Raw genomic sequence first — 16,841 nt, 5'->3', positions numbered from 1 at the left:
CTAGAAGAATGACATGTGAGACCATGTCGAACACTGCCGACAGGTCCAATAAGACCAGTACAGCATTTTTTCCTTGATCCAGAGCTGTTCTGAGGGATTCAGCCGTATACAGTAGGGCCGACTCAGCGGAGTGCTGAGGTCTAAAGCCGGATTGATTGGGGGGAAGCAGATTTGCATCTTCCAAGAATGTAGTAAGTTGGCGGTTTACACATTTTTCAGTGACCTTGCTAAGACAAGGTAGAAGAGAAATCGGTCGTAAATTAGAGCGAGTAGAGGAGTCCGTAAGTTGTTTCTTTTGAAGTGGCTTTACCCCGCTGCGAGCTTCCATTCTGCAGGGATCTAAGCAGTTGCCAGAGGTATTTATTATTTAGTTTATGATGAGATTTACGATGTCAATTATGACATGTAAGATCAGGGGGGGACAGGGATCAAAAGGGGATCCTGATTTAGAGGTGAGGGTCACCTGCCGTGATTCTTCATGGGTAATTGGTTTAAAAGTTTGTAAGGTCACCCTCTCTTTGCCAAGAGTAGTGTCAATGTTGATGGGAAGAGAGAGGTTAAGTGTGAAATCTTTTTGTAATGTCAGGACTTTTTGTTCAAAGTAGTCTGCTGTGCTATTACAGAGGGACTGCGAGGGGGGAATCTCTTGTTGTACTGCTTTAGGATGAGTGAAGGTGTTGACAATCTTGAAAATGGCTTTCTGGTTAGAATTGGTAGTATTAATTACTCCTGTGTAGTATACTTTTTTAGCTGTTTTGATTTGGATATTATATTTTTTAAGGGCCTTTATAAAATTGCTTAGTTCAGTAAGCTCATAATTCCGACACCATCTGCGTTCAAGTGTTCTACACTGGGTTTGTAGATTTTTCAGAGTTTGTGAGTACCACGGGGCGGAGGGCTTCTTTTTGGGGCAGCTGTTTTGTGGGACAGAAGGTGCAAAGCGGTCTCTAAGGGTAAGGATCCACTGTGTAAAAAGCTGGTTATCTGCTGTTGGATCTCCTGACAGGCTAGGTGTACAGGCTTGCGCAACTGGGAGAAGGTCAGGGTGGGTTGTCATCTCCTTCCACCTAGCCTTGTCTCATTGAGGGAGTCTGGCGTGCCCCTTTATGTTTTGTGTACTCTCGGTTACAACTTCAAAAGGGATCAGCTTATGGTCTGTCCAGGTTAAATCCGCTCGAGGCTTAACGTTAAGAGTTTTGAGGTTGGAGCAAATACAGTCTAACGTGTGATTGGCAATATGTGTGGCGGATAAAATCCTCTGCTCTAAGCCGAGGGTGTTCACGATTTCCTGAAGCATATTGCCCCTGGATCATTAAGTAGATCGAGATGAATATTAATGTCTCCCAGCAGAGTGAAATTGCGGTATCTAAGAATAAGTGAGCTCACTGTGTCTCCAATATTTTCCAAAAATGCCTTGTAAAGCACCGGTGGACGGTAAAGTAATGCTCCTGCAAATGCAAAGGAGTCTTCTATTTGAAAAGAGAAACTGACACCTCCTGCTCCTTTTAACTCTGATAGTTGAGATGTAGAACACCTCAGGGAGCTAGGATGGATAATTGCTAAGCCTCCTCCGCGTTGTTCTGGTCTATCCAGTCTCTGGATTAAATAGCCTGGGGGAGGGCATTAACTATATCTGGATTACACCAAACCTTCAGCCACGTTTCAATTATGAAAAGGCAATCAAGATTGTCATTTATTATAAGATCATAAATATGTTGGGCATGTTTACACATAGATCAAGCGTTTATCAGCCCACTGCATAAGCGGGTGGTTGTGGTGCTGTTTGCGGCTATAGAATCCTGTAAGGGACTAAGAGCCTGTTTGCAGTAGTTGCAGCAGATTGGCTCATTCCAGTTTCCTACATCCAAAACATTTTTACAGTTTGGAAGGCTTCTATTTAGGGCTAAGATGGATCCCCTATTAAGGCCCTGCCCTAAAGAAGAAACGGCAGCATTTCTGGCCCTGGATGCAATTCCGGATGCGGACGGGCGCAGACTGGCTTGCCTTTGGCCTGCAGCGGCGCACCCGCTAAGCGTGTCCTCTGCACGCTCGCTTTTTCATGAGCCCTTTATGCTCCCCCCACCCGGAAGTAGAGTTTAGGGCTGGACCGCCAACCACCACCTCAAGATGGTGACCGTCACAGCCTGATCCCCAACCAATAATAAAACACCCTCTCCGCTCAAACAGAATACCGCGGCGGACCGGAGAGTGCAAACTAAGCAGGTAAACTGTTGTGCTGTTAATTATAGGCTAAGAGCAAGTCTAAAAACTAAGGACAGAATTATATTAAAAGGAAAAGAAATAAACGGCGATTCACTTTTTAAAATCAGTAGTGCGACAAGCTAAGATTATTCAAAGTACAAGCAGCATCTACCAGGACTAACGTCCGCTGCGCGCATGCTTTTCCATGAGCCCTTTATGCTCCCCCCACCTGGAAGTAGAGTTTAGGGCTGGACATGCCAACCACCACCACAAGATGGCGACCGTCACAACCTGATCCCCAAGCAATAATAAAACACCCTCTCCACTCAAACGGAATACCGCGGCAGACCGGAGAGCGCAAACTAAGCAGGTAAACTGTTGTGCTGTTAATTACAGGCTGACAGCAAGTCTAAAAAATAAGAACAGAATTATGTTAAAAGGAAAAGAAATGTATGGCGATTCACTTTTTAAAATCAGTAGTGCAACAAGCAAAGATTTTTCAAAGTACAAGCAGCATCTACCAGGACTAATGTCTGCGTCTCTAATTTCTTTATAATCAGCGGCTTGTGATGCACCCAATCTCTGATTATAAAGGAAAGACGTCAGAACTCGACTATTATAAGTTATCACAGTTGAATTCCGACGTCACAATGCCTGCTGCCAGCGGCTGAGGTGAAAGGCAAGTCAGGTCACAGAGAATATTTGAAGCAGCTGTTCAAAGCAACAAAAACAGAACATTCCTTTTCTTTCTTCTGCTGTATTTTAATAGCTTACAATGACAAGCAGAGACAATATTTTTTTTTGCATTCCTTAGGCAGAGAAGAGCTAGAATCTTTCTGCATCTTTCTAGATGTTCCAAGTTACTACAGCTTAAAAAAAAAAAAAGGACTTGTATTGAACTCATATTTGTATTCTTGTTTGAAAACATGCTCACTCTTTTATATATAGAAGAGCTACACACCAAGGATTTAAGTGGTTTGTTGGAAAGGAGATGGTGTGACCATGCATTATATGGGATAAAGCACCCCTTGCCGTACATGATAAGGATATTATAAGTCACCTCGGAGTTCCATAACCTTATAAAGGAACTTGGCCTTTGCTCTTGTTCCTCTATATGGTTATGGAACTCCTTGGTGACTTGCAATATCCTTAAAATGTACCGCAGGGGGTACTTATCCCTTTCATAATAAGATGGAAAGTGCTGCAATCACAATCTCATAGCTTCAGTGTTCCTGAATATGATGCATCAGCCTTTAATCGTTTTTATACTATTTCTATAGTGAAACCTGACTTGGCTGTGCCAGAGAAGAAGCCAGCTGAAGTGAGCAAGCCTCAGAATCATGTGCTCAAAGACCAGAAAGGTAAGACATGGACTGAATAATGTGGAAGAGCATTATTTTGTTGGTGCAAGATTCTGAAATGTGCAGAAAGGACGGGGGGCTGTCACAAGTATGGAAGGCCCAGAGCACTTGAAATTCTGGGTGATAACCAAACTTACGGCTTGTGGTACTGATTGGAGTTGTCCACTAACTCCAGGACACATGTCTCACCTTTGTGATACTTAGGCTAATTATGGTGCATCTGGCTCATTCCAACTCTTATAAAAGGCAGAGTACCCATCCTGACCATTTTATCTGACCTTTCAGATGTTCCTCGACTGAATTCTAATTGATTAGATATCCAGTTTCTGAATGCTCCATGCTGCATAGCAGTGATATCCACGCAGTCACAAGTGCCAAGCATAGGAGTTCCACATTAGCAAATGTCAGCCCATATTAGCCATTGCAGAAGGCTGGCTGAACTTGAGAGTAGCTGAACCTCTCTAAGGCCCTGATTAGGAGTGAGGTGTAGTGATAATTAGCGCATGCCAGTGTAGGAAGGCGGGATTCTGGGCAATGTGGTCCTGCCTTGGCATCAGCAAAAGAGTCCCTCCAGACAAAAGCAAGTGGTAAAAGTTCCTGAAAGTAAAGGGAATGAAAGAAACAATACAAAAAACCTAAAACAGCACAATGATGCAAAAAACACAATACATCGCTGTCTGAGCTGAAAAATATGAAATCACAGGGCCAGACCTACATAAACAGAAATGGACATGTGATTCTCTCACAGGTTAATTGCAGCTGCTCATGTTTATATTCTGTATGCTATGCTATGCTAGATATATGTCCTGCTACCACAAACCATGCAGGGTGAGGATGGAAACCAGGACACCAATCAATGACCTCAAATAGCACAGCAATGCAAGAATAGACTCAGGATTGACAGAGTGAGGCCTGATCTCATAAACATGAATCAGATTGAGATCCAGAGGATACGCAGGCTGAATATGGAAGCCATACAAAACCTATTTTATTCATTACTGATACTCTGGAGCCCAACATAGGGACCACTGCCATACCCCCTTCCTGAAAATGCTTGTGGCTCTAGAATTTGTTGCAATGTGCACCACGCAGCAGAAAGCAGGATTGGTGCACAGCATTTCTCAGTCAACCTTTAGAAAATTACTCTGCTAAGTGATCAATACTTTAGAGCACAGGTCTTCAAACTGTGGGGCGCGCCGCCCTGGGGGGCGTGGATGGGTTCCCAGGGGGGCACAAAGGCCTCTGCAAGGACATGTAAATGAAGACGCCTGGAAGTGCAGTGATGTTTATTTGCTGCATTTTCAGGCTGTCTTCATGTTCTTCGAAGCCCTCAGAGTGCCGTGGGGCCAGAGGTCAGTGGGTGTGCTGCTGGGGGCTCGGCTGGGCTGAGTCTGGAGTCTTATTAAGACTGCAGCCAGTTTTTCACAGGTCTTTAAAGACCATATGCATACCTTTGGAAATTGGTTAAGGAGGCATAGTTTTTTTTCTTTTTCCAGTACCCCCTGGGCTCTGACTCTGCCTCTTCCTTACATTTGCATTGTACATTTACTGCTGTAGTGTGAAAATGCATTTCATAAAAAGTAATATAAACAAGCATTTACAATGCAATGGTCTCGGCATTGTTAAAGTTAGAGCTATTGGCATTGCTCATGACATTAATTTTGTTTATGTTTTTGTTTTTAAAACATTTAAAGAAACGGCATTGTTATTTACAATGTCAATAGCTTAATCACTCTCAAATGCGAGACCTATTGCATTTGCACCCACACACACAAAGCCACCCACACACACAGCCACCCACAGAGCCGCTCACATAGAGCAACTCACACACAAATAGAGCCACCCACAGAGCCACCTACACACACACACGCAGTAGCCCACTGACCTATTTACATTATGTGCACTTTGTGATTTGCATGGTACATGTTCTTTGCTGCAGGCACATTAACCCTATGTGCTGCCTTTCCAGGAGTCAACATTTCCACTAGACAAAACTCCGATCTCTCTCTAGGAAGAACATTAAACACCAGAGTCATCATGACATTTTTATTGTTGCCGAAAATTGCTGGAGGCCAGGAAGGAGGCAGCAAGCGCTTTTAAAACCTTAATTTACTTGCAAACATAATGTCTCCACCCAAAGTCAGCGCCCGGTCTCACCGGTTGCACTGCCCTAGAACTGGCCCTTCTCAAGAGTCTTGTGACCTAAGTGACAGAGTCACTGTTGTTCTTGGCTGTGCTGCTTCATAGGCCTGCTAGCAACACTGGAGGTGAACTTCAGTATGGATTGTGGTGGACAAACCTTGAAGGTTAACCCAGACCTGCCAGTGCTAGGGTCCACCTGCTGGTGCGAAGACACCAGCGCTTCTAAGGTCTTGCGAAGCCTTCTAAGGTCTAGCATGGGATTGTGCTCTCTCAGCAGAGTCGTCTGGTGGACTGGTTATTAAGTTCCAAAGTTCCAAATTCAGCAGCTCTGGCCATAGTGCCACATCGTCTCCCCCACTGAACACCATACTGTCCCAGTGAGAAAAACTCACACTGCCTTCAACTACAACCCAATTGCTGCCGGCTATAAACACCTGGATGAGGCTCAATTTAAATGACGCAATAGACCAGAGCAATATAAGGCCTACAAAAATAAGTAACATCGTCCTGGAAAAAGCAAACACTCCTAGGGGAATGCAAAATTTAGCAAACCATGTGAAATGCAAGGAGGAACAACATTGTCACCTTAACGCTTTTACACTCACTATTCAGAAATCAGTGAGTGCTTTTGCCTGAAAGGGGTCTTGAATGGTCCCATTTCAATGTCCATTGCTGATATCCTTACAAAACGTTAGCAGTTGGACGCAGAGCCGCAGTACACATTTTGTTTTTCAATCCACACCTTGCAGTAAGTGGTACATATCTGCAAGTTTGGTCTTGTTGTTTCTCCTGGAAGTGGCTAAATCGTGCAGGACTGATCTGGGAAAAACATGTAGAATTGAGTCCGATATTTCAGTATCTGTGTGTTATTCTCCATTCTGGCGGAAATAACTTGTAATCCATGCAATCTCATGGGGAGGTGCTACCCGGTATCATTAAATCCAGCCCCGCAGAGAAACAGTGAACTCATAATGTGACAGTTTGCATCAATTTGTAAACAATCACTCACTCTACCGCCATCTAACTATGAACAAAAGAGTATGGCCAATTTAAGGTGGCCTACGGTTTTGCAAAACAATACTAGAAACATGCAACTTTAATTGATGGGTACCTTAAAATGTAGGATTAGGAAGCGTACCAGGTTATTTCTGATGACCCAAAAACTTCTTTCAACTTTTTTTTTTATAGTGAAACCTGACTTGACGGTTCTGGAAAAGAAGCCAGTAGAGGTGATCAAATTTCCAATCCAAGCCACAAAAGACCAGAAAGGTGAGAATGTGTGACCTGAGAACAAGCCATGGCTCTTTGTCCTGGGAGGGGCGGGGGCGTGATCTGATAGGCCAATAGAAGACAGTCATCCTAATAAACACATTGGGGCCTATTTATAAATGGATATTTGGATATATATATCGAGCTCCCGCAACCTCCAGGCGTCGATGAAGGAGAAACAGACCCCGCAGTGTCAGGCAAGATGTTTTATTTAAACCTTTTCCTCACGAACGATGACGCGTTTCGGGCTCCCCCAAGCCCTTGTTCACATGCGGAGCAACATCTCCATGATCGTTTTTAAATGTTTGCTAAGTGCCACCCACCTCCAAAGCTCCGGGTCACATGACCATAAACAATGAAAACAGACTTAACGTTTGGATATGGAATCCTTACACGTAAACACCAAATAACATACAATAATGCTCTCATTAATGTGTCCACGGTAGATTGTAAATTATAAATCCAAGGTTTCCATAGTGTGCAAAATAGCATGTATCATATATCTGTATAAATACATAAAATTATATGAGTTTATAACAAACTATCTCAGATACTTAGTCCTCAATACATGGTACTCCCTATCATGCGAGGTACTATTATTTGTGCATGGTCTAAATACCCAACTATATGACACACACATATTATGGCTCACATAACGAAGTTCGTCATAGATCAGGGACATGTAAACAGTACATTTTCAGTATTATGCTATACAGGATGAATCCTAATTATGTATCTTGTTAATCTCATTTGATAAAATTGGATTAATAACATGGATTCCATCTATTGTAATGTTATTACTGAACTCGATTTGTTAAAATGTAATAAGACACGGAAATAAAGTACATAAATGCTTAGCAGAAAAAAACGTGACGTGCAAAATAGTGCCAAAAAAGTGCAAATGTGTAAAGTGCATAGATCTAAAAGTGCTAAGTATAATGTGTGCAAATTTCAAATATATTTCTAACAGTAAAAACATTCTAAGAGTGAAGCCCTGAGCTGGCCTTAGCCAATTAGCTGCTTTTCTTATCTCAGGGCAATTTTTTATCGAGAATAGAGCCCATGGATCTCGCTCTCCTAAAGGTAATCAAAGGAATTTCAGCTAATCTACCGCGTAGCACACCATCGGTCAGGACAATGGGCCAATTCTTTTTAATTATGGCTCTGATTTTCCTTTCCTCATTGCTATATGTGGTGATTCGTCTAGGAGTATCGTTCTCACTGTGCAGAGGTACCAGATCACTGCCTGAATCATGTGGGACATTGTTACTACTCTTAAACAGACTGATTCTGGGCCTGATACTTGCCTTTCTCATGGCTTCATTCAGAATGTTATCGTTGTATCCTCTTGCTTGGAGTCTATTCCTCATGTCATGCAAGCACTCCTTAAAATCAGATTCTACACTACAGATGCGTTTCAACCTTAAGATTTCCCCATAGGGTATACTTGCTATGAGGTGCTTAGGATGAGCACTACTTGCATGGAGAGTTACATTTCCTGATGTAGGCTTTCTAAATAAAGTTGTTTCAAATTTACCGTCCCTGATATAAGCTCTAACGTCGAGAAATTAAATTTTCGATTTGTCAATGTGAGATGTGAAATTGAGGTTCATTGAGTTGTTGTTGATCGCTTCAATGAACTGTTGGGCTTCAATTTCGCTACCCTTCTACAATATAAAACAAGCATTGGCATAGCCAATAGGTCTCGCCTTTGGGACCTTATAAGTGTTTAGCCATGCAACAGTTGCATAACTAAATACTTATAAGGTCCCAAAAGCGAGACCTATTGGCTAGGCCAAGCGGCGTGACAGTGATCGCGATCAAAGCGGCCGTGCAGTCGCGAAAGTGAAATTAATTGCGGTAAAGCGCGGCGCGCGCCCGCGCACATGCACTGTAGCTCTAGGCTGGCCTGGTAGCACTTTTTGGAGCCCTCTCAATAAGTCTCGCCAGACCAGCGCATGCGCTGGGTCAGGCGAGACCTAAACATCATCTATGTATCTGAGATAGCACAGTACATGTTGATCATATATTTCACAGTGTACCTTCCTAAGAACCTGTACCTCCCACCAGCCAACGTGAAGACACGCATAGCTGGGGAGAAACAGGCTCCCATCACGAACCCTCTCAGTTGTTTGAATACATCTTTGCCAAAAAGGAAGAAGTTGTTATTAAGACACCAGGAGATGCAGAAGCGTAGGTGTGGGGAGGCACCGGATGGATTGCACATGAGGGCGGGAGGGCTTTCCTTCTCCTTTCTGCTCTGAGCCTGACCATGGGGGTGGGGAGTAGCCCGCGGCCACTAACACGGCTACTTGCAAGAAAGACTTATCCCGGCACCTGATGTTATGGCACACTGACATGAGGGTGGGGGGAGGGTGCTTTTGCATAGGTGGGGTGTTGGGGGACAGTGCATTGGTAGTTGGAAGTGGTCTACACTGTACTATGCAATGGTTTCTATCTGCGGGAGACGACCACTGATATGATGGATATTGCGGCTGGCAATTGTAATTGAGTAATGCAATAAAAATTGTTTTTGCAAAAAAAAAAAAATAATAAGACACCAGGAGATAAGCTGTAAAACAACCTTATTATGTTCATAAAACTCTCAAGGTCTAGCATCTAGGAAATATTTGACTGCTCGTAACCCCATGTTGTGATCGATTAGAGTGACTCTATATCTAGGGTAATTAAAAGCAAATCATCTGTCCATACTAGGTCCTTAGTTTTCATTAAGAAATTCCCTATGTCCCTCACATAGCTGGGCAACTCCTTAACCAAATCCTGTAAAAAGTAGTCAATATATTGTCCTACTTGTTCACCCACGCTATTGATGGCCAAAGTAATAGGCCTACCGGGGATACGCATGATGTTTTTATGCACTTTAGGAATAAGGTAAAGTACAGGGAGAACTGGAAATTCTTTGTGCATGAACTTATATTCGTCTGTAGAAATAAGTCCTTCACGTCTCGACTGTGCCAGTTGTTTCTGTAGTGTGTCTCTTGCTGTATTGTATTCCTTAACCGTAGATTTCTTATAACATTCAACGTTGTCAAGTTATCTATTTGCTTCCTGAATATATTCATTTTGGGCCAAATTACCAAGTTACCTCCTTTGTCCGATTTTTTTTTTATTATTATTTGCTGGTTTTCTCCCAATTTTTTATTAATTTATCATATTCACGTTTCTTGTAGTGAATCTCTTTTCTTTTGCTGTTTACTTGATGATACAGTTTTTTGATCTCTTCAATGACAATATCATGAAAAGTGTCAACAGCGTCTTTAGGCATAAGTGGAACTATATATATATATATTCACTTAAAAAACCATAGGTTTCACACATGTTATAGTTAGGTGGATATTTCACTCGTAAAAAACCAATGAAATTCCCCCGTTATAGTTAGTTCAGATAACTATAACTCGCATGCCCGCAATGCACGGCTGATGACGTCACATATTACATCACTCATGACATGGTCAGTGACATCACTCATGACATCACTGATGACATCATCCTTGTGATAGAGTGGCGGTCGCGCGAGTTATAGTTATCTGAACTAACTATAACGGGGGAATTTCATTGGTTTTTTACGAGTGAAATATCCACCTAACTATAACATGTGTGAAACCTATGGTTTTTTAAGTGAATTTGCAAGGTTTTTTAAATGCTAATTCCTAAATATAACATGTATGAAACCTATGGTTTTTTCAGTGAATTTGTACGGTTTTTTAAATGCTAAGTTATGTATGTATTATTATTTTTTTATATATTTCTTTTACAATAAACGACGCATTAAAAATTTTTGTTTTTTTTTGTTTTTGGTTTTTCACCGTGCGCGCACCCCCGCGATTTAAAAAAGAAAAAAAAAAATTCTGCCTTCGGGGTCCTTCAGGGACCCCCTGACAAAGGCTAGGGGGTCAGGAACTCTCTACCCTGCCCCCTTTTCATGTTCGCCACCTTCCTTTTTCACTCTCGCACTGAAAACAAACAAAATGGCGGCCGACACTTCCTGATTTCGACCGATTCGAACGTTGACTAACATGTAACCACCAATCAGAATTACGCTCGCGCACGTTAGGGTGCTCGCACGGTGCGCGCACGGTGCGCGCACGGTACGCGCTTATAGATATTTATATGCTTTTAAATGCTATTTTCTCAGGAACTACTGAACAGATTGACACCAGACCTGCAAAAGGCACTTCCCTGACCTGAGGACTACCTCTCTGCCAAATTTCAAGTAATTCTATTAAGCCGTTCGGGCTGTACCTTCGACTAAAGGTCCTATGGGAATATGCATGGGGAAAACGCGTTTTGGGACCCCCCTTTTTTCTCGGCCCCCACTTGACGAATCGCCCCGAGACTTTCAGGGTAGGAGCTGAGCGGAGCACCCCATTAGTTTTGACAATTTCGCGAGGATTCGTCAACCGGCGCCAAAGTTATTCAAAATAGACTTTTCAGATTTCCTATGTAAACACGATCCTAACTATAACTATCTACTGGCAACCGCCAGTAGATTATATATATATATATATATATATATATATATATATATATATATATATATATTTTTTTTTTACCGTACGCTTACCGTAAGCTTACCGTACGCGTACCCCGTGATTTTTTTTAAAATCAATAAATGTTTTTTTTGTACTTTTCTGTCCTTCTTTGACCCCCTTACAAATGTTAGGGGGTCTGTAACTCTCCTCATTGCCCCCTTTCCTTGTTTTCACTCTTTTTTTTCAGAGTGAAATACACAAAATGGCGGCCGCCGCTTCCTGGTTTCGACCGATTCGAATGTTTACTAAGATCTAAGAGCCAATCAGAATCGCGCTCGCGCACGCCACCGTACGCTTACTGTAAGCGTACGGTAAGCGTACCGTAAGCGGGCTCAGATATATATATTGATTTAAAGGCTATTTTCTCAGAATCTACTGAACAGATTTACACCAAACCTACAAAAGGCACTTCCTTGACCTAGGGACTACCTCTCTGCCAAATTTTGAGTAATTCTGTTCAGCCGTTCGGGCTGTAGCTCGTTCTAAAGGTCCTATGGAAAAATGCATGGGAAAAACGCGTTTTGGGACCCCCCTTTTATCTCAGCCCCCGCTTGACGGATCCCCCCGAGACTTTCAGGGTAGTAGCGGAGCGTAGCGCCCCACCTATTTTGAGAAATTCGCGAGGATTCGTCAACCGGCGCCAAAGTTATTCAAAATAGAATGTTGAGGTTTTCCTATGGAAACGTGGTCCTAACTATAACTACCTACTGGCGACCGCCAGTAGGTAATATATATATATATATATATATATATATGACAAATTTACCTTACCTACACCTTCATAAATAAACTTCTGGCAGGAATAAGTTAATTTACCTGTGCAGAGATGTCTCCCATAAGTGCAGTGTTCTCCGACCCTTTAAATCCCTCTCAGGGGTTGTAAAAATGTGCGTTCTAATGCATGGTTAGCCTTAGAAGTTTGTGAACATGAATGTTTGTTGGCATTCACAAACTCTTCTCCTTCTACTTTCCACCCTGGAAAGGGACACATTTTTACTCCTGCAAAGGGCTGGTGTAAATTATTTTCCTGGATGGAAAGAGGAATGGATCACGTCCAGATTTGGCGAGTACTCAGGGGAGGGCTTTTTCCATGGGAAAAATTATTTTCCCAGCATAGAAAAAAAGTTTGTATCTAATGGGGATCCTACTTCCCTTGTGCGGATTTCTCTGCTATAGAGAACTCCATACAGCTGGAATAGGATCCCACTGGAAATGTCAAATGCCCTTCCCAGATGTTTGTGCAATCAGAAGAGGAGTCAGAAATACACATCCTTCCTTAGAATGTAAACTATACCCACAGGTATGATATACCTGCTACATTGGAGTAGAAGGAATGGTATGCTATGTACCAAGTGGACTATTAGTTAAAAGGATGTGAGACCCTCACCCACCATGTTGGCATGCTTTATCATAGGGTCTCTACCTCACTCTAACATGGTTCCTTTGTAAAGTGAGGGTGGGCTCTCATTTAGGAGATCTTTGAGACAAACTCCCTTGCCAGCCTGTTGCTAGGGGAAACAAGTGCTGTCTCTACTATCTTAAGCTTCAAGGGGAAATTAAAAGTACCTAGTGGTAGACAACTGGATATTATTAGAGTCTTCCTATGATCAGGTTAAAAATAATCAGTTTGATAATGAGGGTATGAACGCATTCCACATATTGTATGTTGTCAATAAATGTCAGCGTATTAACAACCTTCCCCAGGGTCAAAGGCTGTCTTCAGTGCCGAGGTCCATAAAAAAATTCACACAATTTCTCTTTAATACTGGAAAAGCATTTTTGTGTGGTATTCATAGAATGTGACAAAAGGAGAAAAGAGTATGTACATATATGTAGTAACTCTTATTATAGTATACTGTATTGTGTTGCAATCCGGTGCTATCTGTGACCCTCACACTATTGGGGTACATGAAGGGAGTTAGAGAATCCCGTGAGGTGCCAATCAGTGGATGAATCCAGAATCTTGCTTGGACTTCGGGAGGTGAATGGACCAGATTCAGTAATAGATGTGTAGCAAGGGCTACCTCCAGCTCTTGTTTGGACTAGATGTAATTTGGACTAATTTAGGTTCAAGAAGGTTTCAACCACTGTCATTGAAAGGGTGAAGCAAAGCACCTGTGTGAGTTGTTTATGTGGGAGGAATAGAGGTACTTTAGCAAGCCAGCTCTGTGGGCTTACTTTGAAAGGAGAATGTCACTCCACAAATCAAGGGTGTGTGGTGTTTGGGCATAAATGAAGGATTAACTGTCACTGAACAGAGAGTTTCCTGATGTGCTGTACCTTTACTGCTTAGTAGGAGGCGGCAGACTAAACTATGACTGAAGACCTAAACTCTTAGTAGTCTTTGGGACATCGCCCCACATTATTATTATCAGACGGATGCTGCAGGTGGCGCTTGGCAAGTCTAAGAGCATGCCTCTGCCACGTAGTACTGTGTGGACTCTCGCACCAGGTCTAGGGCAGGTTTGGGAGATCAGTCCTACAGAACTTTATAACTGAAAAGTATTTATCTATCTCTATTATAACCTAACTTTCTCCATAGCACGCTTTTTTGGATTTGATTCTAAAAGAAATCAGGGGCGGCTCCTCCAAGTGAGCTGAGGAGCGTCGCCCCACATGCCCCGGACCTGAAAAATAAAATGGTAACAAAATGTATTTATTACCATTTTAGTTTTCAGCACTCCGTCCTGAATTAGGTGTCTCAGGAAGAGGCGGGGACAGCGCTGCTGAGTGGTAGCAGCAGAGATCTATGCGCTTTAAAATGTGCATGGGTCTTTGACCGGCCGGCTTGGAACGGCCTGCCAGACATTTTAAAGTTTTCTAACCTATCTGTGCACGTGCGTAACGAAACTTGAGGGGGGCCCCCTGCAAGGTACATGGATGGGCCCCCGCTCTGGAGCTCTCCGGCAAGAGTACTGGGCTGAGGGGGTCCCCTGCAGCTCAGAGGCCCCCTGCACTGCGAGGGCTGTGGCGGCCTGTGTTACACCACTGTAGCAGTCTACGACAGCTGGGTTAGAGAAAGTGCAGGCCTCCAGTGCTCTTAGCAGCGCAGAGAGAGAGAGGCTGCTCTATCCAGTCCCAGCGCTGCTTTCATGTGTTGAAAGCAGCGCCCGGGACTTCCAAAAGACGCTGGAGGGAGAGGGACGTCGCGCGGCGAAGAAAGGAAGATACGCTTAGTTTTTTTTGTTTTTGTTGTGCCCACCCTCCCTCAGTACATGCCAGCCGCCACTAAGTAAGAATATACATCTTCTGTGGATCAGAGGTGACAGAGACGTTCTGATTACCTTGAAAAGGGTAACAATGATTCCTCGGCTTGTGTCCAGTGTGAGCAGTGCTCGCCTGCTCTTCATCCTTCCCACTGCAATGGTTAGAACGCAGACATCTTTCAGTGGTCATCAGTAGAAAGTTGGAAAGTGCAGTTCCTGCTGGTGCGATGCTGTGAGGAGCTGAAAGAGGGATGCGTGGCTTCAGCGCATTCCATAAAATCACACACCAGCAAACAGAGCAGAGGCATGACCTCCTCCTTCTCCTGTTTTAGGAATGAAGCCGGACACGGTGACTGAGAAAAAGATGACTGATGGGAACAGAACTCAGTCTATAGGGGTGACCGATCAGAAAGGTAAGATGAGCATTAATATTATTATTTTTAGTAGTATTAGCTGTGGTCTTCATTTTTCCACACCACTTAACACTCGAAGGTTGAAACGAGGGACAGCTGGGGGTCAGAAAATAAAACTAGGCACCAGGGTAGCTCCATGGAGTACCATATGCAGAGAGCTGTGTATCTTTTGTTTTTTTATAAGTAAGGTCAAATGCATCACATTGATGTGGGCAACAGCACAATGTATATTACGGTGCTAAAGCCATATCGGTGTGTGGTATGCCTATAGAAGTGGTCTGCGTCGTGTAAAGAAGCGGCAGGACTGGGTCATCTCTCCCCTGTTATAGACTATATTTGGGACACCGCAGGAACACAGATACGAAATGGCTTTAAAGAGGTCTAAAAATGGGGTTGCTTTGTAACATTAGCAGAAATCATTGACATGTCTGTGTTTTTCCTCGTGTATTTTGGTCCAGGAGTTGCACAAGGCAATGTGTGAGACCCAGATTAGGTAATGTGACACAGGTGGCTTGTTAGTGGAGGTGCAAGCTGTAATGTTTCGTGAGGTGAATGGTAAATCTAGTGTACACATGTACAGGCACACACAAGCATATTAGGCATTTCAAACAATTGAGTGCTGATAAGTTGTTATGTGTTTTCATGCTTAGTAATTAATACACGGTACCCATTTCATTCCAGTCCAAATTTGCTCAAAGCAGTCACCTTAACTATTAACACTGCTTACTGCTTTGAACAGCCATTGCCTTATTCACAAAGGTAAACATACACGGTTGTGCAAGTTTACTCTTTTTCAGTATTCACAAAACTGCAATTTATTTATAAGTTTGCGGCTGCGGAGACTCCGCTGTCGGGGTGGAGAACTCAGCACATAAAAAGATGGGCCTGCCCTATCTTTTTATGTGCGGAGTTCTCCACCCCGACAGCAGAGTCTCCGCAGTAGTAAATTCATTAAGAAATTGCAGTTTAATGAAAACCTAAAAAGAGTAAAATTACACAATCTTGTAAGTTTACCTTTGTGAATCAGGCCCTCAGTGTCACTCATTTAGACCAACAATATCACTCATTTTGAGTGACATTGTCAATCATTTCGTACAACACTGACACATACTTAGACCATTAGTATCACTCCTTCGAAACCACATGATGTTTCATCCGGGCCAATAATACGCCCATTTGGACCAACAATGCCACTTGTAACTTATGTTGATGCTCGTTTAGAAAAGCACAGTCACTCATTTGAACCAAGAGTCACTCATGTCCTCTTGCTGATCTCAGCAGCTTTGCCCCCATCAGTGCTCGGGCAGCTCTGTGCACGAGAGGAAACGGTGGCTTCCTGCTGTGGGTAGGTATTTTCAAATATTGCGCAGTGGGTGTTATAACATTGTTCAAGTGTGACCTCAATTCAGTTTCTAGCACACTAGAAACAATTAAAAAAACTGTAACAGCTAGCAACGGTTTCCATAGCATCACAGGGGTGCGAAGGCAGGTCTGTCTGTTTCATTGAGAATTTTAGGAAACTGGAGCAGAAATACTCTGTTACTGCAGCAGTTGTTCTGGAAAGGTTTACAGTTTTATATTTTTGGGTATTAATGTTTACATGCTTTTATTGATTGTGTATCCATACTGTCGCTCTGCATGCTGTGACTAGAGGGGGAATAGCCTACAAAAAATCCATGCAAGTCCTCACTGACC

General features: G+C 43.0%; 1 protein-coding gene across 4 annotated transcripts in view; it reads left to right on the top strand.

Moving 5' to 3' along the window:
• The window catches only part of MNMIP1 (manchette microtubule inner protein 1), a 268,004-nt gene that overhangs the window by 206,675 nt on the left and 44,488 nt on the right, over nt 1-16,841 (top strand). For 2 of the 4 annotated variants that reach the window (XM_085647938.1, XM_085647939.1), the window contains 3 exons: nt 3,483-3,563; nt 6,894-6,974; nt 15,066-15,146. In XM_085647938.1, the coding sequence (XP_085504064.1) occupies nt 3,483-3,563; nt 6,894-6,974; nt 15,066-15,146 (243 nt within the window). The remainder of the gene's footprint in view (nt 1-3,482; nt 3,564-6,893; nt 6,975-15,065; nt 15,147-16,841) is intronic. The other 2 variants (XM_085647940.1, XM_085647941.1) reach the window with 1 other exon arrangement.

The sequence above is a fragment of the Triturus cristatus genome, chromosome 3_2, assembly GCF_964204655.1.
Source record: "Triturus cristatus chromosome 3_2, aTriCri1.1, whole genome shotgun sequence".
In the NCBI taxonomy this organism is placed as follows: Eukaryota; Metazoa; Chordata; class Amphibia; order Caudata; family Salamandridae; genus Triturus; species Triturus cristatus.
The sequence above is the reverse complement of the archived record's forward strand: the minus strand, read 5'-3'. Positions and strand labels throughout refer to the sequence as shown.